Raw genomic sequence first — 26,538 nt, 5'->3', positions numbered from 1 at the left:
AAAAATAGTGAGTCATTCAGTCTTGCGAGTCTACAAAAGCCTACTGAAATATATATTTCACCAGGTGGGTTCTGTGGGTTGAAACATAACAGACTACTCCAAACGTTAATATACAGTTGGAGCCGTGGACTGTTTGTCCAATTGTAAGCACCATGAAAACGTTAATGTCATAAGGCTTTTGCCTTTGCCCCCAGTCTGGAAAATTTTATGCCAGTGCCTTGGATTTGCGTGTTGCTGCCATAGCAAAATGTTTGTACAAAGCAGCTGAATGGTGACATTGAGAAATTATGCTGGGTGGTACAGACACAAGCCGGGTGGTTTGTGGAAAAAAGGGAACATGGGCTCCGTTATTCCCCTGCCACTGGCCCACCTATCTTTGCTGCTGCAAAATGTTCCTCTTGTCCGTTTCTTAGGGGCATGTTTGCTAAGGAACTTGTATGTTTGAGTTTTTTGTTTTTTGGGGTTTTTGGTTTTTTTATAAATAAGTCGTCATATTTGCACACTCCCTCCGTAGCCACTCTGAGCACAGAATGACTAGGAATACACCCAAACCAGTTCTGAGCTCCTGGGATGGTGGCCTTTTCCCTTCAGCTATTTTGGGCACCTCTAATTAGCGTGTGCAGCCTGGCTGTCCCCTGGCAGGGGCAACCCCGTCAGCTGCCCTGCTTTTCCGCCCAGCAACAAATCTCTGGTGCTTGCGGAGAGACAGCTGCTGCTGCCACACCAGGGCAAGGTCTGGTGCTTCAGGACAGGGCGGATGCCCCCGCCCCCCGCCTTAGGATTGATGTGCACTGTCAAGGAGGGTTTTCTAAACGGTTCTCCGGTCGCCTGGTACTAGCTTTTTCTTCTTCATTCTGGAAACGTGCAGTTTAATGTTGCCTTTCAAATCACTTTCAGTTGAAAAGTGTGTAACGGAGCCAGGCCCTCCCCTGGATACAATCCTCTCCACAGAGTCACAGATGCCTTCCTTAGGCGGCTCTGCCTTCCGAGGAGGCAGGCGACAATGGTGACATTATATCTGGGGCCTCGCTCAGTAATTCCTTGTTCTTTTTGACTTCAGGGAGGCACAAGGGTGGCTTCCGAATTTGACTGTACTTATTAGAATCTAAATTGTGGCGGTTTCCACCTCCTGAGGAGTAAGGCCCGAAGCACTCCACGGGCATCTCCCTACCCCAGGCTTCCTTCCCAGAGAGCTGCAGTCTGGAACAGAAAAGCACCTGAGAGTCTCCAAACCCCAGCCCTTCCTTTCAAGACAAGGACACCAAGACTCCCAGTTAGCTGCGGAGGTGAAGAAGATCAAGAAATTCTGCTCTCCAAGTTGAGGTCATCTCCTCTCCAGCACGCAGCCTCCCCACTGCCAGTCACTCAGACATGCCTGAGTTTCCCCCAAACGATGAATTTACTGACCTGGAAGACCTCACTGTTCGCCTTTGCTATCTAAATGCATTGTAACGTCCTATCTGAACTGTCAGAACTGACAACCCAGCCAGGCCTTGTGGTACAGACTGTGATCCCAGCTACTCAGGAGGCTGAGGCAGGAGGATTGCAAGTTGAGGCACAGCTTGGGTTGCAGAGTAAGTTCAAGGCCAGCCTTGGGCAACTGAGCAAGACCCTGTCTCAAAACACATTTGAAAAAAAAGAAGTAAAATGGGCTGAAATGTAGCTTACTGGTAGAGCTCTTGCCTAGCACATGTGAGACTGTATGTTCACCACAACAAAAGGTGCAGGTGGGGAGAAGGGGGCTGCAGACAGTAGACCCTTCCATCAGCACAGTTACATCAACGCACATTTAAGTACATGTAGGTGTGCCCGAGACGCAGGCACATGACTGTATGATCTGTGGTGGCAGGCAGTGAGCGTCGTCCTATCAGGATTCCTTCAAACCGCAGCCTCACGACATTTGGCTATCTGGCAACCCCCATGGTCAGAGGAGGAATCCAGGTATGGCCAACCAAAGCAGTTTGGTTTAAGGTATAACTTCCGGCATGAACTGCTCCTTGTCTTTTCTCTTGCTTCGAGGGTTCTAATGGCTCTTGCTCTGGGAATCTTAGACACCATTACCTGCTCCAGAACCAACAACCTGGCCATTTTAGACTCTTTTCCCATACCTACTCTATAGAAAAATGACTTCTAAGTTGGTCACATGTGCACACACACACAATTCACATGCATACACTCATACACATGCATGAACATACACACACATACATGTATACACTCACATAAACACATGCATGCACTCACACATATACATGCAGGTACTCACATATACACATGCACACATATGCACACATGTGCACTCATACATATGCATGGATTAACATATACATGTACACATGCATACACTCATGTGTGCATGTACTCACACATACACATACATGGACACATACATGCACACACACATGCCTTGTTTTGAAGCTGACAAGCAGGGTACTTAGGAAATGTTGCTTGACACACTTTATTTGTAGAATCACTTAATTGTGAGCTGGGAGTAAGGTGATGTATGACTCTAATTTGAGGGGCTGGGGTGATACACTCTGGAATGTGCTCTGTAAGCAGGCATAACACAGCTCCTGGACTTCCTCAGCCTTCAGAGAACTCCTGCATCTGCCCTGCTCCATTCTCCCAACCTCTACTTTCTATGAACTCTCACTTAGATAGGACTTCCTTGAATCTGGAGGTTTTGTTCTTTCTGTAGCTTATTAGGAGATCTGCAACTGATCAAGGCCACTTCGCGATGAAGGTTAGAAGGGAGCCAGTCTTGGAACACCATAGCACTCTGGGAGGTGAGGGGCAGCTGCCCTGGGGGTGACACTTCGCATTTACCTAGCTTAGACTCACCCCTCAATATCCACTAGATGGTTCCTAGAACACCTCCCACAAGATCTCCAAATCTGAGCCTGGCCAAGCCCCTTATGTGTAATCCTGTGCACACCCTCTGTATACTTTGAATCCCTACACTATTTATAATATCTAAATGCTATATAAACAGTTGCCTTGCTGTGTTGTTTTGGGAATAGTGGCAAGAACAAAGTCTGTGTGTGTACAGTACAGACACATTTCCTCCATCAGAATATGTCTTATCCACAGCTGACTGGATCTGTGGAAACAGAAACTATGGCTATAACACAGAAGGCCAACTGTACTGAGCTCTGCTTGCCCTGGAGCAAGGGAAATAGCTTCTAAGTGAAGAAAGTATAACTTGCTATTTGGGACCTCCCAGTGAGGCTCTCCCAGGCCCTTAGCAGTAGAAGTGCCCCATGGGCAAGGGGTAGCAGTAAGATGGCTTTGTTTTGTTTTGTTTTGTTTACATTACCAAAGAAACTGCTCTGTGACCACTGGATAAGTGAGGGATGTGTGCTTCAGTGCCCTTAGAGCCCCAGAAGGAATCTGAATCAGCCCAGGACGTATCCCTCAGGCTGGGCAGTCGTGACTGTAGAGCCCCCGTGGGCTGAAGCTGAGAACCAGCCGTAAGCAGACGGCACCAGTGAACCTTCCAGACTCTCTGTACTGGTTTTTGCTTGCTTCGTTGTTTGTTCTGGACCCACTCTAGGGAAGTCCTCTCTAAAACACAGCGATGGAGAAGCACAGGCACTTGCAGGCTTGCCAGTTCATATTTTCCTAACAGTTTGGCTTCTAGCTTCTCGGTTAGTGGCTCTTAGCAAAGACTTTCTCATCTGTGCCTAAATGCCAAGAAATTTGAAGCGGGTGGGGTGGCCACCGGACAGAACCTGCGGCCCGGCACTCGCAGCATGTCCTAAAGACGAACAGCTTTGCAGGATGACTAAATATGAAGATGGAGTGATAGGCCCTCAGATCTGAACAAAAACTTCTTCTCTTGAGTTTACAAGAGGAACGTGCTCCTGGTTACAATCTAATATGTAGAGGACAATTAGCATGTACCCCATATCCGTTCCTCTCCCACGGCTCACCCAAACGTAATTGTATGCTATCAAGCTGCCAGAGGACACTGTTGGCATCAAGACTTCGCTCACTAGATAAAGTCCTGCAGGTGAGAGGAAAGAATGGAACTGGGCCGGCTCATGGTCCCCCATTGGGTGACGCGCAGGCTGGCACCAGCAGAGGATCTGCTAGCTGATACAGAGAGCCGGCCACCAGCTGGAGGAGTACTCAGAAGCCAGGCGCTCAGAACTAACAGCTCCTCACACTACTGAGCAGGAGCTGGGGTGACAGGTGGAAGCCAGAGAGGACTGGGTGTGGTAAATTACAGAAATGGTACGGAGATGTATCACAGCCCCATCGAGTTCAGAGTGCAGGGATGCAGGAGCAGGCCCGTGACCAGAGTGCACCAACCCGGACACCGAGGCTTGGCGAGGAGAGCTGCCTGTGGCCGGGCCTGAAGGACCACCCATGGGGCTTAGCCTGAAGTTAGACTCTATATGTAGGAAGAAATGAGTACAAAGTTTCTGCTGTCACAAGACAGGGGTATACATTCATTATTCAGCAACTTGCTTTTCTTGCTTTGTCAAAACTGCCTCTGGGTCATAAAACATATACTTCATTCTGTTTTTCTTTTCTTTTTTTTTTTTTAAATGACTATGTCCAAACCAACACATTCAGCACTTCCCCTCGTGACATTCACGCTGTTTCCAGTCTTGGCCACAAGAAGGAACGTCAGTGTTTAAATTCTTCTCTGTGCATCCTGTGCACTGTCTTTGTATCTTTTAGGCTATATTCCCCAAAGTGAGATGGCTAGCCAGGCGGTGGTGGCGCACGCCTTTAATCCCAGCACTTGGGAAGCAGAGGCAGGTGGATTTCTGAGTTCAAGGCCAGCCTGGTTTACAGAGTGAGTTCCAGGACAGCCAGGGCTACACAGAGAAACCCTGTCTCGAAAAACCAAAAAAGGAAAAAAAAAAAAAAAAGAAAGAAAGAAATGGCTAAAGCGTTGAATGTATAACTGTGATTTTAGTGGTTTTTAGATATGTAGCCATTTCCATTAATTATGAGAATAACTGCCTTTACCCCCTTGAGAATGACTATATGATACAGATTTTTACATGTTTGCCAACATTACTTTGATTTTAATATGCAGTTTCCCAGCCTCTTGGGCTCTCAGTCTTTTCACATGTTTATCTGATGCTTGAAATGTCTCCTATGGATGTGTCCTGGCCACTTTCATTGGGACTTACTTTGTCTTGTTTTTCTTTGCTGTTGCTGGTTTATCAAGTGCCTTCTGGGGCTTTGGTCAGTCCCACTCTGAGGATGCACATCATAGTCACACTGATGTGAGCTTTAATGGCACTGACAGTCAGATCACACTGTGAGAAATCATAAAATCAAATGACTGTTTGAAGTGAGTGTCCCAGATCCCTTTCTTGTTCCCCTTTGACTACCTAAATATTTTCACTCATAAAAGGCATTAAGAAGTGATTATTTTCGTTCTGAAATATAACCTTGGAAGATTGAAGACGCAGGACTTTCCAGAACCTGGTCTCTGAACTCAAAATTCTCTACAGAGTAAATCACTTTCATCTTCTCATACGCCTAGTATTTGGGAGGGGAGGGTATTAAATCACTATCCAGCTGACTCATAAGATCTTACAATTAGACATGGTCAGTCAAGAAGGAAGACCAAGTGTGAATACTTTGGTCCTTCTTAGAAGGGGGAACAAAATACCCATGGGAAGAGATACAGAGACAAAGTATGGAGCAGAGACTGAAGGAAAGACCATCCAGAGACTGCCCCACTTGGGGATCCATCCCATATACAGTCACCAAACCCAGACACTATTGTGGATGCCAACAAATGCTTGTTAACAGAAGCCTGATATAGCTGTCTCCTGAGAGGCTCTGACAGTGCCTGACAAATACAGAGGTGGGTGCTCATAGCCAACCATTGAACTGAGCACAGGGGCCCCAATGGAGGAGCTAGAGAAAGGACCCAAGAAGCTGAAGGAGTTTGCAGTGCCATAGGAGGAATAACAATATGAACCACCCAGTACCCCCAGAGCTCCCAGGGACTAAACTATCAACCAAAGAGTACATATGGAGGGACCCATGGCTCCTGCCTCATATGTAGCAGAGGATGGCCTTGTTGGACAAAGGGAGAAGAGGCCCTTAGTCCTGAGAAGGCTCGATGCCCCAGTGTAGGGGAATGCCAGGACAGGGTAGAGGGAGTGGGTAGGTTGATGAGCAGGGAGAGGGAGGATGGGATAGCATGTTTTCAGAGGGGAAACCAGAAAAGGGGATAACGTTTGAAATGTAAATAAAGAAAATATCCAATAAAAACAAAAAAGGGGGGGGGATAAATTAACGTGACCATTCAGCACACCATAAATAATCTCTACCCTGCAGCAAAAACAGATTTCAGCTGCATCTGTGAATGACAGGCAGACCTTAACATGGGGAGCACGTTTAAGGGCCACTCTTTCTGTAGAGGGAGTAGAAGCTCTAGAAGTTTCTCACTTACATCCACTAAATGGAATAGGTAAAGAGAATATCACCTAAAATCTGAGCACGTCAGTAACCACGGGTCCAGGCTCGAGGATCTAGATCAGGTAGCTCTCAACTTTGTAACGCTGCGACCCTTTAATGCAGTTCTCCATGTGGCGACCTCCAGCCATAGAATTACCTTTGACGCTACTTCATAACTGTAATGCTGCTACTGCTGTGAACCAAGATGTTAATATCTGATATACAATTCCTGTGAAAGGGACTCAAGATACAGTTTGAGAACTGATTGTTCTAGAAGGAATTCAAGAGGCCCTGTTCTCCCTTGTTCTCACTGCTCCTTCAGCATTTGTTCTGATTTTGATTTTAAGGAAATCATCTTGTAAAATAATAAAGAAGATATAAAAGTTCAGGGCCCACAACGAGAGAATGTAGCTTCAGTTCCGGAGTCCTCCGCCTTATTGATTTGCTGGTCTTCGCACCCACTCAGGGCATACTAATCCCGAGATCAGAGGGATCAAAGGGAAGCCACACGTTACACAGGAAGGGGCACCGCGATGTGGGGACTGGAGGGGTTGGCAGCCCAGCACTTTAATCTATGGGTGCCTCGTAAAGGATGTTGTAGGTCAAACGGAAGGGAAGACTTGTGTATATAGTGGAGTTTGGATGTGCTTGCCTACCCAAGGAGGCAATAGGCAAGGCTTAGCATAGCTGCACTTGGAGGAATGCAGATACTCATGGGAGCTTGCAATTCGCAAATGCACGCATGGGAAACAGCTGCTGGCCTTGCGCTCTCTCCTTCCTTTGCCCCATGACAACAGTCCTGCCTCTCTGCCCCTTGCCCTTCCAGTGAGTTCTCAGCGATGATATCCTCATAGGCCTGACATCTTCTTGTCAAACCATTGGAAAGGTGTAGATTTTACAACTGTTTGCTGCATGTTTATCTACTTTGTGTGCACTCATGCACAGTGTATGGAGGAAAGCAGGCCACAGTACACAGCACACAGCACAGCTTTCGAGAGACGACCCCAGGGATGGAGTTGGCGGAAAGCAACTTCACCCACTTAGGTGTTTCACAGCTCAGACAATGCACAATTAGTGATGCTCTTCCAGAGAAAACAGTTGGGGCTTTGTGTCTGGATACTTCCACCCAAGTCCAGATCACACTCGGGTTATATAGTTGCTTGTCCCTTAGTAGATGGTTGTGTCCTATCTGTCACATATTAGGCACTGGACACTTAGAGAAAGTGACAGAGACATTAGAAACATCACTGAAGCCAGGCAGTGGTGGCACATGCCTGTAATCCCAGCACTCTGGGAGGCAGAGGCAGGCGGATTTCTGAGTTTGAGGTCAGCCTGGTCTACAGAGTTCCAAGACAGCCAGGGCTATACAAAGAAACCCTGTCTCGAAAAAAAACCAAATCCAAAAAAGACAAAAAAGAAAAAGAAACATCATTGAAACCAGCGAATGCATTTGGGACTGGTTAAGGGCCGTGGCACAGCTAAGCATGGGATCCTCTGGGGTCACAGAGAAAGGGCACTGAAGGTAGCCCAGGAGGACAGTGGGAGGCATTGAGTCAACTTTGGCATCCGTGGGCCATTGAGAGATATGAGAGGAACAGAAAGAGCAAGGTACGCACCAGAAATAGAGGTAGGAACCAGATGGTGGGAGAAGATGGAAATGCCAGGAAAGGGAGGGGATATCCCACTTCAACAGCGATGCATTGGAACTGCCTTGTGAGCCAGGTGTGGTGATGTGTGCCTGTGCTCCCAGCACGTGAGAGACCAAGGCAAGAAGATCCACTTGCCTCTGCCTCCTCAGTGCTGGGATGTAAAAAAAAAAAAAAACCAGCAGGAGACTGTCCAAAGAACCAGGGTAGGGTTCAGATGCTACCGGGGGATTCTGAACAATGACCCGTAGAGACCCTATAGGTCAGTGGGTCTCCATTTTCCTAATGCTGCAACCTGTTAATACAGTCCTTCATGTTGTGGTGACCTCTAACCATAACATTATTTCACTGCTGCTTTATAACTGCTGCTTTGCTACTGTTAGGATCATAACGTAAATATCTGATATGCAAGATATCTGATGTATGACCCTGACAGATGTCATGACCTGATGGTTGAGAACCACCGCTGTGCACCGTGTTGGCAGAGGCTGAGAGACCAGCACGACAGGATGTGAATTCAGCACTGTTTGAGAGCCCGGTGGACAGAGAGGAAGCAGAGACATTGAGTGCGCTTTGATGTTGATGGGCTACAGCTCAGTAGAAGAGAACATGGCCTCACAGTGTTGAGTTGGCTTTGAGTTCACCTTGTGGGGTTTTCAGCATACCCTTTCAAGCATGGTTTTATACTGTGGCAGAGACTGTCAGTGGAGAGAGACGTTGACAATCCAGGTATGGAAACAGTGACTAGGTGCTGAGTGAGGGTGCTGAGGTGGTGCTTGGGCAGACCAGCCGCAGCAAGAGAAGAAAAGATGAGAATGAGAACAGGAAATGGCGACTATCCAGTCAGAGGGCTCTCGTAGCTGTGACATCGAGTCTGCTGATACTTTACTGAACAAGTGCTCGGCTACCTCTTGGTTTTTCTCTCTCTTCCTCGGGTCTGAAGAAACTCCCCGGGACTTCCCTTACCTGCTGTCTTATTCAAAAGATATTGACAAGGTGCCTGCCATGTGGCCTCTACAGTGGTGAGACGTTTATACTAGACCTTGACCTCCTGATACTTAGGGCCTGAGTCCAATGTCTGGGAGGCCACACAGACGCCTCTGGGATGGGGGTTAAGGGGACAACACCAAATGGCACATAGATCTTCCTCTTTGGGGAGTCTGACACCCAACCTGTCCCTCCTTTGGCTCATTATCTTTTCCTCCCTCCTTCCAGCGTATCTGGCTCTCGGGACACAATCAGATGAGTCTTGGGGCCGGGGAAAGAAGAGTTAGACTAGCAAAATTAAGTAACATCTGGGAAAGGGACGCTGAGGATTGTGTCACAGAGCTACATCATTCCAGCCTCCAGGAGCCCGGGCTCTGCCTCCCCCATTGAGATAAGGTCTTCAGCTAGGCTTCCGCATTGAAATAAGGTCTTAAGCTTGTCTTCCCGACCCTTTTTGCCTTTAATACTCTCCTTCACCCATCAGACCCCTTGCTCATTATAATAGCCATTCCCCACTGATAATTAAGATAAAGAGCGTAGGCAGTAATGATTTATATGGAGGAGAGGATGGTTGATTACAACATCTGCTAGTTTTTTTCTAAGAAGAAATCATTATCACATTTTAGGTAATAAAAGGATCGGTAAGGAGCATCACAGCAAGAGGCGTCTTCCCAGAAGGAGCTTCCCTGACCTTTCCTGTTTCCAAAGCCAAAAATTCTCTAAAGCCTCCGATATTTTTGTGGTCCCAACTTGCACGCCTCCACTGGTTCCTATGATGGGAGCCGATGGGACACAGATGACAAGGAGTCAAAGACGGGAGGTCACAACCAATAAAGCCACTCCTGAGGGTTGTTTCCAAGAGGGAGAGTGACTCTCCGAGGTCATGCTGGTAGAAAGTCTTCAAGGTGTTCCCCAGAGCTCAGGGAGGACACGTGACAGAGTCATAGGTCTCCACTCAAAAGCATGTATGTCAGGGAATCTGGGGACATAGTTCAGTGCTGAGGTGTTGATCGAGCATACACAAGGCCCTCAGTTCAATCCCCACTATCAGGGTATAAAATGAGCTAGGAGGTTTGTCAGGTCTGAGGTCTCAGGCCCCAGTAACAAGGAGCTGTAAGCTTAGAACAAAATGTCATTTCCCCAAGCCACTTGTATTTGTCATAATTACGGCCATCTTCTGCCACCATCAACCACTGGAATGGGGCTGTCGGGATTATGTCTCAGTGATAGTGAGAGACCCCAACTCAATGTTTTTAGACCCCTAAACAACTAGCCCAGCACAGAGTAACTTGTTTTTCTGCTTTCAGCTTTAGAAAGATAACCCACCCTGTTCTAGTTCCAGTGTTTAACTACACAATGCCCCAAGGACATTTGCTCCAGATAATCTCTAACCTTACTTAAGGCAAAAAATATAGCCTGACTTCCTCATTCTGTACTTCCTCATTCCATGCATAATTTGTCCTCCACCCCTTGCCTTGAAAATTGTGTCCTCCACTCCTTGTCTTGTGATTTTTCCCCTTTAAAGACCCTTGACTTCAGTTGCACGGGGTCCCACAGTCCTCTACCCCTGTGTGGTGTATGACTGTGGACCCCAGAGCTCTGGAATAAAAAAATCCTCTTGCTATTGCATCGAGACCGTTTCTCAGGAGTGATTTGGGTGTTGCCTTCCTAGGCATCTGAGGCTGGGATGCCCGCTTTTATCGCTTTTATCGGGTCTTAAATAGAAAGATTGCCTGCGGCATATGAAGCTCTAAGGTCAGTCCCTGCATCAGTGAAAGGTCTGACCACCGTGGACAAGAAGCAATACTGGAGGGAGACCCAGGAAAGGCCTCTCACGGCTGTCGATCCTGCAGCGTTGCTGTAGACATCAGTTTGGGAAGCTCTACTCTTCCTGGTGCTGAGGGTGGCAGGAACTCTTGGGCAGAATTTTTGGAATGTATGACGTTTATGAGTCTTAAAATGGTAAGAATGGCTATTTCTGGACCCCCAGCTGATAAGCTTAGAAACTAGTCTACGCTGGAAGAGCCAGCTTCTAATGTGCTTGGGAAGTGCTTGGGAATCTAATTACAGCGATGGTTCTGGTAAGAAGCCTGGAGTAGAGCCTGAGACTCTGCATTTTTCTTCCACGTTCCCAGGTGAGGGTTGTGCCTGCCGCTCACTGAGCCTTGAAGTCCCAAGATTTGTGCTGCCCAAGTATGTCGAGTACAAGCCACAACAGGCTACTTTAGGCTGAACAGCGTTATACATGTAGCTCTCCGGCTGCAGGCTAGCCACAGAGCAAATGGTCCACGGGCACGCGTGGCTGAGGGCAGCTGTGTCAGGCTGTGTGGACAACAACATTACCGTGCTCACAGAGGGTTCAGCTGGACCCTTGGGTGAGAGTGGGAACTGTTAACAATGTTCGTTCATTGACTCATTCATCTACTTACCCCTTGAACCTGTACATTAGGTGGAGTTAGAAGCTAGTTGCCAGGGCTGTTCCAGGTAGCAGCAAAAGAACAAAACATCATTCTGTGCTAACTCAAGACCTCAGCACCTCAGAACAGAGATGCCCGCAGCACAATGAGGGATCCAGAGATGTCAAAAGTGCACCTACCAGGCACGTGGCCGGTAGGAGAGAGGACATATCGAATGGACTGTCGGTGCTTGTCACGGAGTCTTTATGAGTTTAGTTGCTGATGATGCGTTTTTTTCCCATTCCAGGGCCATAATCATCAGAAATGGAGAAATCATCCCCATGTCTTCCGAATTCACCCCTGAGACTGAGCGCCAGAGACTTCAGTACCTGGTAAGAGTCGCGTGGGTCTGGGAGAGGATAATGGCGGCCTCAGAGCTGTTTGAGGGGAACACGTTGCTATGATGAGAGAGCAGCCCCACCAAACAGGCAAAATGACATGTGGTATTAACTCCCACACACGCACCTCCTGGATCACGCATCCTGGCTCTGTGTGTGAAGACACACTCCACCTCCATGAATTTATTAATGCGGCTGGCTAGCTTTTCTCCATCTGCAGCCAACCGCATATCATATGCGCCCGCTTCCTCCACTGGGTCAGTGCGCATGTGCAGACTCCTCCCTCATTCCTTGACTGGGTCAATCACATTGCCCACTTCCTCCACTGGGTCAGTGCGCATGTGCAGACCCCTCCCTCGTCCCACGACTCTGTTGAGCACAGGCGGGTCTTGCTGTCAATCACAATGCCAGAGGGAGCAATGACACCTCTATGGTACACCACAGCTTCACACTCAAACAGGAAGGTTCAAGGTCCTTGGGGACCATGCAAGTATCAAAAAAAATAAAAAAATAAAAACCTGTTTCTACACTGAAAATAAATTCTCCCTATAGACACCTCTTGGGGGTGAAACAATAAAAGTGATAAGAGACTTGTGCTCCCCCTTGAAAATCAACATTTTATGAAAAGCAGACTAAGCCTTTGTTCCCTGTCCTCAAACTCCAGAAAAAAAAAATGATGTTAGACACAGGGTCTCAGATAAACGTAACTCGGGAGCCATCCCAAGTCCCAGGCCGCTGGGGAGGTGAAAGTCTCTGAGCCCAGTGAGTCCTGTAGGGTCTGTGGAGAAAATACGTTCCTGACAGGATTCCCAACATGGTAGCAAAGCGCCAGCAGTTTTATTTCCGTTCTACACATGGATTAGTCTATCCTGTTCACCAAGTTCTTTCCTGTGTGTTTCAGCAGTGTAGGTAGTTGGGTTGTTTATCGAACATTTGTGCAGGAGCGTGTGTGTGTGTGTGTGTGTGTGTGAAAGAGAGAGAGAGAGAGAGTCAGTTTTCCTCCAGTATGAACTCAGGTCATCCAGCTAGGCAGCAGATGCCTTTAATACTGGCCTCCCCACCCCCAATTATAAGACTGCATTCCTTTTGTTGATTTAGAAAGTAGCCCTGGACTTCCACTTAATTCCCGAGTGAGAATTATAGGTTATAACTCCACAACAGAACAAGCGGTGATGTCTTGTGCCTTTAATGCCAACACTCAGGAGGCAGAGGCAGGTGGAGTTCGAGGCCAGCATAATCTACATAGTGAGTTCTAGGTCAGCCAGAGCTACACAGAGAATCTCTGTCTCGAAAAACCAACCAACCAACAGAAGCTCAACAACATCACCATGACCGTTACCTAGCAACTAATATGTGATAGCAGGAATCCCAAACTAGCATAAAATGAGTGCTCTGCCTTTTACCCAATTTGCATTTGGTTTGGTTGATTGTCGAGGCAGCCCAGGCTAGCCTCAAACTTCCCTCTATATCCCCCCCCGTGTAGAAATTGCTTATTTTGTTGTAATATATATCAAAATATTCCTACAAAACAAACTTGAAGCAAAGACTTGTCTTGGCCCACATTTCCATCATGGTGGGAAGTCACCGGGGTGAGAACTTGCGGCAGTTAGCTGGTCACAGCACATCCACAGCCAGGAGGCAGAGAAAGAGGTGATCGCAAGTGCTGGGGCCACTGTCCACATTGTTTTTTGTCTGTCAATGAGAGGTCTTCCCACCTCAGTCAACCTAATCTACAAAGTCCCTCACAGACACGCCCATTGGCTTGTCTCCCAGTGACTCTAAATCCCATCAACTTGACCAAGGAAGTGGGCTGGGGGTGTAATCCTGACTTCTAGTGCTGCTTTCCGGTGTTTGGGGTAGGATGTTCTTGAAGCTCGCAGTGTGGAGCCTGACTTTCAAGAGGCTTGCCTTCAGTCCTGGCTCTGCCGCTCCCTGACTGGATAGCTTTGCGCAGATCTTCTGACCTTTCTAGACCTTGGTTTGTCACATGTGAAGGGGGCACTAGGCAGGAGGGCCACCAAGGACGTCTGAGATACAAAAGTCATTCCCAGTTTATAACACCTTGCTTCTTTGCCATCCATATGGCTTTCTCTGTCACCCAAGGCCATGAAAACGATCTTAGTGTAGACCTTGGCACCTGCCTAAGGCTTTGAGCTGCCCAGCATGTAAAGAAGACAGCCAGACCCGCTGGCAGACTCAGATCCCCACCCACCTTTGCAACACCAGTCTCCTTTTGCTACTACCACTAACCCCTCTACACCAAGTCCCCACTCCCCTGCCTCCTACCCGTGCCTCAGCCAAATGGCCAGCATTCCTTGTCAGCTCACACCACCGACTCACTGACCGACATCCCTGTGGAAATGCCCTCTGTTTAAACAGCTCTTCCTGTCTGCCAAAAGAATTCCCCCTCATCCTTTCTGAAGCCAACACAAGAGACACTTCTGGGAAGCATCCTCCCATCTTCCCAAGGAGTCAACCCCCAATGCTGGCCCAGCAGTGCATGGTGGACTGCAGTGTGGCTCTCAGGATATTACACTTACTGGTGTTTTGTTTTGTTTTGTTTTGTTTTGTTTTTTCAGATATCTAGTTTCCTCTCCACATTGAGTTCTAGAAGGCAAGGCTCTTAATCACCCCATTGCAGTTCTCAACCTTGCCACTGGCACCACGCTGGCTTGAAGAGGGTGTGCACGAAAGAGTGCTGGGCCAGCGGGGGTCAGTCTCTCCCCACCCCACCCTCCATGCTGATAGCGGCAGGGCATGAGGTATTTGTGTCCTTTATCTCCTGACCCGTAGCATCTCTGTCCCTCCACATCCCCCCATTGAAATCCACCTCCTACTGGAGGCCACGAATACTAGAAAGTTAATTTCTTATGCTTTTACACTTCGAAATAATATAATTTCTTTATTTTAAAAAAATGAGCATGGAGGCTTGAGGGAAGATAGGAGCGGCTGAAGTTGTCTGGGGACAATAGGGATGAGATGCATGTGACCCCGTGAGTTCCAGGAGGCAAGTCACTGCTGGCTGATCATCAATTGTGGGAGTGGAAAGCCTCCGAAGACCTGGTAGGGATTAACCAGAATGACAGGCAGAGTTGCGTTGTGTTCCCCACTCCTCATTTAGCTCCTGTTTGATAAACACAAGTCTTGTTCCTTAGTCTATCTATTTCAGTCTATCGGGCTGTTCAAACAAAACGCCATCAACGCTGGCTTATAAACAACAGAAATGAATTTTCTCACAAGCCGGAGGCTATGATGACTGGGATAAAGGCCCAGGCAGATTCAGTGTTTATTGAAGGCCCTCATCCTGCCAGTGAAACGGAGTCTCCCAGATCCCACAGGGATTGTATGGGGTTCTTATTACAGGGGAGGCTGTTCCAAAGGGACTGGGAAGGGTCCCTTTTAAGTGCTAGCTACATAGGTCTGTTTGGCTTGTGAAAAAGTATCACCCTGTCAATATATGATATAAGCCCTTCGCAATATATACTATACTTCACCAAAATGCTTTCGGTAACTGTGTCTTTTATTCACGTATATATTACACTCTTTAGGAGTCACTTCTCCATGTTCCTCGAGAAGCCACATTCCTGGCTCCTCTTTGCTCTGCTCTCTTAGGGACCCCTCTCAGGCTCCTCCAGGCACCGAGCTGGGCTCTGCTCTCTTGCATACGTGGCCTGCACTGGTGCATGAGCTCTTGCCTGCAGAGCTCTCCAGAACCTTTCAGAGCGCCCCGCCCCCTTCTGACATCTCCTTTCTCCACCATGGAAATCCCATTGTCTCCCCTTAGTCTCTGGATGTAATGGCCATTTTGCTGGCAAAAGCATCCTTCCATCTCCCCCACATCGTGAGCTCTAAGCAGCGGGGCCTCTGTGCTTTGACTGATACCTGACTTGTGATGGGCTGATATCCCCCACCTGAACCTGACACAGCATCCTTTTAGCCCGTGTCTACTCACTAGCCATCTAAACACAAAGTAGAAAAAAAAATTTTCATTTCAAAGCAGAAGAAAAGGGAGAAAAGTGTATTTTCTTTCTAGCAGGTAGTTTTGAGTAACCTCAAGCTTCCTGGAAACTATGATTGGGTCATTGTCTATCCACTGGGATGCCAGTGTTCACTACTGAGCATTTGTGTGTATGTGTGTGTGTAATATCAGGGATACAAATATTGAGTATAACCTCACTGTCCTTAGTCTGCTCCTGCAACCAATCCTGGTTCCCCTCCCTGGGATCTGGGTTGCCTGTTCCGGCTTCCATTTTTCCTACCCTGCCAATGTCCTCAGAGCTGCTCAGCCCATAAAGGCATCTCTCAACACCATGTTCTGACCTGTGCATATTACATGGATACTACATGGATGTTCCTAGCATGCATATATCTAAATGATAATGTTTCATTAAAAATAAGAGATATAAAATATATTAAAGATATAGGATATATAAAGATATAAAAGATATAAAATATATCATCATATCCAATAAATACAAAATGTGCAGGAAAGTGTCCACACACTTTGTAAATCGTATAGGACATAGGTCCTATACGATTGATCCCACCTTGGATTTGGTCCACATTTTGTTTTTTTTTTTTGCTCTGCGTAGCCCTGGCTGTCCAGGAACTCACTGTGGAGACCAGGATGGCCTCCAGCTCAAGAGGAGGCCTTTGCCTCCTGAGTCCAGACACTAAAGGCTTGGGTCACCACGCCCAGCTTTACAAGTTGGCATCCCTATGAAATGTGTCTTGTGGAAAACAAACGTAGTAATAAATGCATATTTATGAAATGCCCAGGTCTGGGAAGCAGAGTGTACCATGCCAACACTATTCATGATTCTTAGAACTTAAGACCCAGGAAGTCATTAAGTTTTATTGCTTGAAGCAGTCTAACAAACTTTCCCACGTTTTACAGAGTTTTAAATGTTGGAGCCTGTTGCTTTGAGTAAAATTGAGATTTAAAAAAAAAAAAACACTTGTGGAACAGTGGACTCCAAAAAATGCTGTGTAAGCCATCCTTCCATCAAGCCAAGCAAATAGAAAGGAAGCCATTCCAGGCATGACTCGTGGGTGGGTGCCGGACGAGCTGGAGGCAGTTCCCAAATTCCCAGCTTGTTTGGCCACTGTGTATTTGCCAACCAAATGACTCCCTCCCTGATAACCTCGCAAGAATTTGCAGGCTTCTTCATCCCCTCATGGGAGCCAGGCCCTTCCCAGTGACTCTAACTTTCCCTAAAATCATTAAAACAAGTCTCAGTGAAGCTCTTCCCAATGCTTTAAAACCTCACGTAAACCTTGAGTTTCTCCTAAAAAGTCACAGTTTGTAGAGGCTTCTGTTGTTTTTGTCTTTAATGAAAGCAATAGGGCAAAGGATATGGGTCAGGGGTAGAAGAACATCATACCCAAACGTCTAAGAATATAATCTCTGTCCAGTGGTAGAAATATTCACCAAGGAGGCTGGTGAGATAGCTCAGCAGGTTAAGAGCACTGACTGCTCTTCCAAAGGTCCTGAGTTCAAATCCCAGCAACTGCATGGTGGCTCACAACCATCCCTAGGATAGGGCCACCTAGCAAAAGTTGTCCTCTGACCTCTACACATGTGCTGTGGTATGTACCTACCTGCCTTCAATACACACACCATACACACACACACACACACACACCAACAACAACAACAATAAAAGTTTAAAAAAATATTCACCAATATATAAGTTTAAAATAAATGCTCAGATAACATTTTTTATACTATGTCCGTGGATTCAAACATATATACTTATGCATGGTGCCTGTAAGATCTGTGAGTGTTAGTCTTTGTCAACTTGATACAAACTAATGTCCCCTGGGAAGAGGAACCCCAAGCAAAATCCAAAGAAAAACATTACTTTTTCTTTTCTTTTCTTTCTTTCTTTATTTATTTATTATTTAATTATTTATTTATTAATTTATTATTATTATTAATTTGAGGAATTACATCCACCAAAATTGTCTGTGGCCCTATTGGTGAACATTTTATTGATTAATGATTGATGCAGGAGGATCCAGCCCACAGTGGGTAATGCCACCCTGCGCAGGTGACCCTGACATATAAGAAAGCAAGCTGATCAAGCCCTGGGGAGCAAGCTCAAACAGTCCTCCTCCATGGTCTCTGCTTCACGGTTCTGCTTGAGTTCCTGCCCTCAAGGATGGACTATGACATGGAAGTATAAGCCCAATAAACCCTTTCTGCTCTAAGCTGGTTTTGGTCAGTGTTTGATCACAGCATCAAAAAGCAGAGTAAGATGCAAATGGAAAGTTTCATGGTGCCGTAAGACATGAAACACTTAACAAGCAGAAGCTGCCTCCTCTGAAACCCAGCAGGTGATGTTTTACACACTGTGGGTTTTCTGTCTCATTTTAGCATCTCGCCTTCCCTTAAGCGGCCATGTTTGCTCTGTTCTTTGAGCTGTGTTGGTTTAGCACCATTAACGCCAGAGGATCTGCTCAGTGCAACTTGAGTGAGCAAAGTTTGGAACCATTAGGTTGATTGCTGTGACGTAAGGCGTGACTTCGAAGATCAGGGAAGTGGAAAGGAGGTATTACAGGTACAGAAAACTGCTTATAACTACACCGAAGACATGGTTATGACAGAAAAGGCATCATGCTATAGATGCTGCAGCTATCGTAGCGATAGCAAAGTCCAAAGAAAAACATTACTTTTTCTTTTCTTTTCTTTCTTTCTTTCTTTCTTTCTTTCTTTCTTTCTTTCTTTATTTATTTATTTATTTATTTATTTTGGATTTGGTTTTTTCGAGACAGGGTTTCTCTGTGTAGCCCTGGCTGTCCTGGAACTCACTCTGTAGACCAGGCTGGCCTCGAACTCAGAAATCTGCCTGCCTCTGCCTCCCAAGTGCTGGGATTACAGGCGTGTGCCACCATTGCCCAGCACTTTTTCTTTTGAAAGAGCAGACATTCATGGGAAATTGATGATGGAGTTATCATTCAACAGGATGATACCAGGAAAGTTTAACAAGACTTCTGACTTAAAAAAAAAAATATGTAAAGATTATGTATGTGTTTTCTTTTGAGTGTGAGAATGCAGGTGTGTGTTGAGGTCAGAGGTCAGTGCTCTCTCACCTCCTTGTGTCATCCAAGGACTGAACTCAGATTGTTAGGCCTGTGCATGAGTTCCTCTGGCCAACTGATCCATCTCACTAGCTTGAAAGATTTGTTTACTTACCTTCTGCTGTGGTACATCTCTTCAGAAGCAAAAATGTCCCTTCAAGGTCGATATAGGAGGGTGCCTTCATGGTAGATAAAGGAGGCTGCTGTAGCTGTCCAGCAGCCATGGATGAACTGCGGATACCTAAAAGGAAGGCTGGGAGTGAAAAAGGAGGGGGAGGGGCGGGGGAGGGCAGTGAGAGAAGAATGAAGTCAAGACAGAAGTTTCTGATCAAGGCTCAAAGTTTGATTTTCGGCTCTGTTTCTATAGGGAAAACCCACAGACCCATCCTTTGTTTCAGCTGGATTATGTTGCTTTGTTTCAGTTGAACAACGTTGCAAAGCAAGCTCAGCAGGTGGTCTGTTCCTGTAGGAAATTGCAGGTGCAGGTGCAGCAAAGCCAACTGTGGCAAACAATTAAGGTCTATTTAGCCTGCTGAAGGCTGGGGGAAGGGCACGAGGTGCCTCTGTTATGGGAGTCTTAGGACCTGCTACCGGGGAGAAGGGCCAAGGAAGAGAGAGAGTGTGTGTTTCTGCCATCTTCTGAGTGTGCCATATTCTAGGGTTGTGTGTCTGTCCCTGTCATACCCACTTCCTGGGTAGTTGACAATCATCTTGGGGGAAATTCCTCCAGGGGAAGGGACCATTAATTAATCTTCTTTGGATCAAACTGGTTTTGTGGAAAGAGTGGACTGGTCAGGAGTCAGACTTGTTTAGCCACATTCCTGAAGTGGGAGTCAGCTGGCAGTAGAGCCGGCTGTAAAGGCTAAGCCTTGAAGTGAGCTGTAAGCTGTGGTTATTTAAAACATGTGGAACCCGTGATGCTCTCCTGAGATACGGGATGTGGTGAGTACTGTGACCTTGACCCTGAACTGAAACACTGTGAGAGCTGTTGTATGCTTAATGTGGAGAGGCTAGGGGAAGCTTTAAGTGATACACAGGTGGTCCTTGGTTGATGGTGAGAGTTATGGTTTTTTAACCTGAGGAGGGTGTAACAGAGACACAGTCCATAGAAACCATACTGCAAATCTTAAAAATTCTGTTTGGAGACAGAGGACTATAAGACACTGGTGAGCCTTAGCTTACCTAGGACCCCCTGAGTGAACACCTCAGAGTCAGGAATCGATGCAAAAAGCAAGAGGAATTTATTGTTTCAGCATGCTGGGGTCGCCCTGCACAAGGAAAGAGAGAATGACCCTGTGAAGCCCATCCAGTGAGCCTTTATACAGTTCTCAAAGCAGCAGCCATTAGGCACAATGTGATTGGCAGAACAATGTGATTGACTTTTAGACTGATTGGTCTTTAGGGAATGAGATAGGTGGCTGAATGTGTCTACTGCAGGTGGCTGCTGGTCTGTCCCTCCTCCCTGTAATTAGCCCCTCCCTTCTGGAGGGGAGGGATGCCAATGTTTTTTATGACCATCCTCTTTCAGGAGGGTCAGGTCAAAGTCTCTAAGCTGGCCTCATCAGTACCGCTATATAGAGCAGGCTGGCCTGGAACGTGTCATCCCCCTGCTTTGAGTGCTAGGATTACAAGCACAGATCACATCCAACTGAATTTTGAATTTCTGTCTTTTTCTAAGCTAGAGACATGCAATATTGCTCTCCCATGATGCCGGGTAGCAGCAGCAGCAGCAGCAGCAGCAGCAGCAAACCCCAACTCCCTGACAGCCATGAAACCACTGGGGCTCTCAGTGGTCACTCCACTGTGTTTGTGTTGCTTTGCCACAGTATACAGTAGATTAGGACTGTCATTACCCTTCAACTTCACAGCAGATGCATTGCAAGCATTCATACCTGAGTTCATTCAGGTCCTCATTACCCATATAAAAACCCAGGCATGACTACACATGCTTATAGCCCTAGCATTTGGTGGAAGGAAACAGGTGGATCCCCAGAGTTCACTACCCAGCCAAAAGTTCTCTTTGATGAGTGCCCCCATCTCAGGGCAGTAAGGAGATCATCAGAGCAGGACAGAGGAAGGCATTGCACATCCTACATGGTCTCTACATGAGCAAGCACAGGCATGTTCAGCTACATGCTTATGTGCACACACCGCACACATACACCACTCGCACATAAGAGAGCATACACAGAGTGATAGCCGATGAAAACTCGTCTTGAAGGAACTCTTCTGAAGGGAGTAAGGTAAAATTTTGAAGAAGTGATGGAGCATCGTCCGCCATTGAAGCGGCAGCCCCTAGTTTTCTCTTATAGGAGAATGGCGTCGCATCCAACAGACATCCTGCTCGCTTGGATAAAATGCAGCATTGCCTTCTTACCGCTGGGGAGGGCATGCAGCTTGTTGAGACTGTGAATAGCGTTCTCATGAAAGATCCCCATGTCACAAGTGGATCCGAGAGTTAAGCTCCTTTGACCCCTGGTGACTTGGAAAGGTATGGATAGCTCCAGTAGGTGGGAAACTTTCTGAGGAGTTGCCAACTAACCCAGAGGCATCTGTCAGTGAGCCAGTGGATCTCTTCTCTAATCAACATGGCGGTGGCCACACAGCCCTCCCTACCCACCCCAATGTTCTGGGTTCCTGAATGAAAGACACACATACAGCCTTAATATGTTATTTTAATATGCCTTAAACAGCTCAGTGGCGGAGCCACTCCCAAACCTCCAAGTGGCTAACACCTCTCCTGTGATATTCCTGAGTTATTACTAAAATCTATAGTCTATCCTTGTTGCCCTAGACCCAGTTGGGGGGAGGGGGCTTGGCCTTTCTTCCCTGGCTCTTAAGTGTTGGCTGTCTCTCTGACCCACCTTCTCAGGCCTGGCAGCTACTCCTTTCCCAGCACGGGTGGCTCAACCTCTTCCTCTCCTTCCTCTATAGCCTAGCCCAGGAATCCTAAAAGTCCCACCTCTGTCTCCCTGCCCAGCCATTGGCCAACGGCAACTTTACTTACCAATCCAAACCAACTGAGGGCAGGGATCCTCAGCTTCTTACTTGTGGACATGGGATTCTCGTGCAATTTTGAGGGCCCAGTTAATATAAGTGTCGTTAGACCAAACCCACAACAAATACTAGCACAAGTGGGCACAAGGGTGCCCGACTAAAGCACATCTGAGGGCCTGCTCATCCTTCTGTTAGGAGACCAAGTGCCTGGATCTCTGTGTATCTACCCTCGGAGGAGAGAGGAGATTGTTACTCTCTTAAGCATTGATGTGTTCGTAGATGATGACTGGACCACAAAAAAAAAATGTGTAAAAGTTATTTTAATATAAATTGCATGTGATACCAGATGCTTGAAGGGCAAAGAGCCTAAAGAAAAAAATTGTTCCCTCTGTGGCTAGTCATGTGTGAATGTGCTTGGAGAATGAAATAATAATAAAGCAAGAGTTAACAAGTGCACAACAGTCATGGTGCTGGGTGTTTCATCCACTGTGCACAAAGCAAGATCTCTGGGTTGAGCCCCTCCCCTCCCCCTTCTGTGTCTCTTTCTTTCTATCCCATCCTGCCCTAACTCCCGCCTCAGCCTCTTGAGTAGCAAAGACTACAAAGTTTCTTTCTAACCTACCCCCTTCTGTCTACCAAGGCCATCTCTAACTCCTGCCTCAGCCTCTTGAGTATCAAAGACTACAAAGTATCTGCCTGGAATATGGGTCTCTGGACCTGGTTGCAAAAGCTCTGCGGCTTCAGGAGAATAGGATCCGGAGCAGCCCTGCCCATCTCTACCAACCCTGCGTCACCCCAGTTTCTTAGCACTGTGATAAATATCTGCAGTATATCAGCTTAAAAGGAGAAAGATGTTTTATGTTGACTCACAGTTTCGGAAGCTTAGACCCACAGGTTGCATGGGCTGTTGCTCTGAAGTCTGTGGGAGGCAGAACATCACCATAGAGAAATCTGCTCCCCTCTGGTAGCCAGGAAGCTAGCAGATAAGAGGGGCCTCTTTAAGGACACTCCCTTGGCCCCTTGGTCATAGAACTTGCTTCCAGTAGGACCCACCTCTTTTTTGAAATTAAAAAAAAAAATCTTTGGGGAGGTTTTAGAGACCGTCAGATGTTTAATCCAGGCTAGCCCTGAACCTCAACCTTCTCAGTACTGGGATGTCCTACTACATCTGGCAAACCCCACCACCTACCTCTAGTGTCACAGACTGGTGACCAGGTCTTCAGTCATGGGTCTTTATGAGACATTCTTGGATCATAGCTGCCCACCACCGTTTCCTCAGAACCCAAGGTGCTGGTTTTGAGCTCTTCTATTCATTACCCATGACCCTCTTCATTACCCCAGTTGTGAAAGCACCTGATCTGAAAACTCTGCTGTGGACTCTGTCCTGTTTGTTGTTAATCCACATTGTGTCTAGTATATGGATAGACAGTGTGTTTAGATTTTGTGCCACTGTAGCAGAGTATCACTGACTGGGTAATTTATAAAGAACAGATCCTTCAGAGCACAAGGTCAAGGATATGAGATTTTTTCCCCCTACATCCACACATGGCACAAAGCAGGAGGGATAGGTGTTCAAATCCACGCCCCGAACCCTCGGTATGACAGCAGCATCTGGTCATAGTTGCAGTACCTTAATGTCCTGAATACCTCCCAGAAGCCTGTTCTCAGAAGTGCTAACAGCATATGAGTTTGAGGAGACGCATATAGACTGTACTTAGCACACACTCATTTACCTAAATGTATATCATACATAGTTACAACATACATCAGCCTCTGCACTCATCTGTGCCTACTTCTTTTCTCATTTCCTTTTCTCCCTTTTTTGTTTTTCTTTTTTGAGACGGTTTCTTTGCTTCTGGAACTCAATCTATAGACCAGGCTGGCCTCCAGCACAGAGATCCACCCGCTTTTACCTCCCAAGTGCTGGGATTACAGACGTGTGCTATCACTGCCCAGCATATGTCTGTTTCTTAATAACCTGCTTTTTACAGTTGAATCAAGTGTGTTGTGGCTTCTGCACGTTCATACTACTTTGTTTTGTATTAAGTGACTTGTCTGATTTTTTTTACTCTGAGACTGTCGTATACATCCTTGCAACCATGCCATCCTTGCAACCAGATCTGTGTTGCATTTATTTCTAGTTGCCATTTTAGACTGCGAGATCTAAGAACAAACGCTAAGAAGCCTTTCTGGGGCCTCTTACTGTCTGTGTAAACATGTGGGAGTGTCGACAGCCCACACAGGGTGCCTGACTTTCAGGCAGGGTGTTTAGCTCGGGCCCAGAACCACCCAGTCCTAGCTGATGAATTTGGATTTGGTTCTTTAGCCTTTCTAGGCCTGTCTCTTTGGGTTTTGGTTTAGCTTGGTTTGTTGTTTGTTCATCTTGATTGGTCTTAAATAAAGAGATTTGCTTATTTTATTTTCTGGGTCTGAGCATTCTGCCTGTATGTGTGATTACGTACTGCATGCGTGAATGGTACATACAAAGGCACCATTCCACTTCCCTGGAATTGGAGTTATGGGTGACTGTGAGGCCCTTCGTAGGTGCTGGAAACCAAACCCAGGTCCTTGCAAGAGCAACAAGTGCTTTAAACTGCTGAGCCATGTCTCCTGCCCCGTTTCCTTGTTTTTTAAGTTTCGTTCATATCACGGGCTTTGTGGAATGGTTGAGTGCGATACGTAAGGTGAAATACTTGTATAAAGCAAGTGTAACCCCTAAGTCAGTCAGTCCAGCCTGGGGATAGGAAATGGACCAGACCTCCATGCTGGTATAGCCTTGCAGTTCGGGAAAGGATGAGGGTGCTCAAGGGATGCCCCTGCCTGTTGCTCCCTAAACTTCAGTTCTGTGCTTTCTGTTTTTGTTTGGTTGGTTGGCTTTTGTTAGGTTGGGGAATTGTTGTTTTGTTTCATTTTGAAGCCAGGGTTTCTCTGTATAGTCCTGGCTATCCTAGAACTTACTCTATAGACCAGGCTAGCATCAAACTCACAGAGATCTACATGCCTCTGCCGCCCAGTGCTGGGATTAAAGGTGCACTCTACCACCACCCAGCACCAGTGGATCAATGCTAAGGAGAAACAACATCCTAACTACCCGTTGGGCGTGGCTGCTGCGTGGGCACATCACTGGCACAGTCATACAGGGCCTTGTGTTTAGTTTTATGCACTGCTGTCCCTGTGTTGAAATTCTCTATATACTCACTTTGGTTCTGGGGCTGACAGATTAAGTAGTGATTCCTCCTACCCTAAGATTTTTGGAAGGAGGTCATAATGAGAGAACTCAGGAAGCACTGGGCGTTAACAATCATTAAATGGAATTAATGTCTTTCTCTGTCTTTGCCCCTCATATGTGTGTGTGTGTGTGTGTGTGTGTGTGTGTGTGTGTGTATGTGTACACATGTATACACGCACATGGATGAGGGCATGCCAGAGTGAATGTGTGGAGATCAGAGGTCAGGTATTAGTTCTTACCGTCTGCCCTGTGTGAGCCACGGCCTCTGGCTTACCAGTGTATCGGGCTGGGCTCCAACCTCTCAAGCCTTCTCCTGTCTCTCGGCCTCCCATCTCACAGTGGAGAACTGGCATGGCGACCACCCATTACCACACCCAGCTTGGCATGGGTTTGAACACTTCAACTAGGGGCTTCATGCCTGTGCAGCCAGTACTTTACCTCTCCAGCCTCCGTTGTTTTCCCAGAGCAAAGACAATCATGATGAGCACATTTAAAATATCTAATTATGAAAATGTCAGTGATAATGTCACTTGAAAGACAATGAAACCAAGGCTCAAGAGATTAAAGAACTCATTAAGATCACAAAATTCGCGATGCGAAGCTCCTTGGCTTTTAGCCTTGCCCTGATCCTTTACGAGTTCGTTTTCTTCCTTCCCAGGAAACTTATCTCCATGAAACCTGGCATTTAAGCTTCCTTGTTACCTATCAGAGCCCCTCATAGTGGGCACGGCTCCAACCAGATCTGAGCCATTTGGGGTCCTACTGGACAGGAAGACAAAAATCTCTGCACCCTCAGTCCTCCTCCCTGTGTCTTGCTACCCTCCGTGCTCTGCCCGGAACCCCTGCATGAGAGAGACCCAGCTTGGCGACAATTCAGCTTGCTTCCTTCATTCCTGACAGCAAGAGCTTCCGGTGCCTGGCACAGTTGGGTACCTCCAAATCCTGAGCATCGGCAGAGATCTGCTGCTTCCGGAAAGAGGCTGTGGGAAATGCCTGTTGTAGGTTGATCATCCCTGATCCCAAAACCCAAAATGCTCTCAGACCGAAAAATTTTTGAGCGCCAACATAATGTAATAAGTGAAAAAATCCACACTTGACCTCATATGACAGGTTGTAGTCAAAACACATACTGAAAATAGCGTATGAAGTTGCCTTCAGGCTATGTGTATAAGGCGTTTCTGAAACATAAATGAATTTCATATAAACCTGGGTCCCATCCCTAAGATTTCACATTATATATCTGGAAATATTCCAGTTGTGACCCCCATCTCCTCCCCAAACACTTCCTGCCCAAAGCATTTCAGATAAAAGATACTCAGCTTGTTCCGGTTAACTGAGGTTGTAGCCAACTGTTCTACGACAGGGAT

At 46.8% G+C, this 26,538-nt stretch overlaps 1 protein-coding gene across 1 annotated transcript in view; it reads left to right on the top strand.

The window, feature by feature from the left end:
- Ppm1h (protein phosphatase, Mg2+/Mn2+ dependent 1H) overlaps positions 1-26,538 on the top strand; it is a 259,153-nt gene that overhangs the window by 162,146 nt on the left and 70,469 nt on the right. Inside the window, exon 5 of the mRNA XM_052164872.1 lies at positions 11,772-11,856. Coding sequence (XP_052020832.1) covers positions 11,772-11,856 — 85 coding nt within the window. The remainder of the gene's footprint in view (positions 1-11,771; positions 11,857-26,538) is intronic.

The sequence above is a fragment of the Apodemus sylvaticus genome, chromosome 20 (assembly GCF_947179515.1).
Source record: "Apodemus sylvaticus chromosome 20, mApoSyl1.1, whole genome shotgun sequence".
Lineage (NCBI taxonomy): Eukaryota > Metazoa > Chordata > Mammalia > Rodentia > Muridae > Apodemus > Apodemus sylvaticus.
This window is presented reverse-complemented; position numbering and strand designations above follow the sequence as displayed.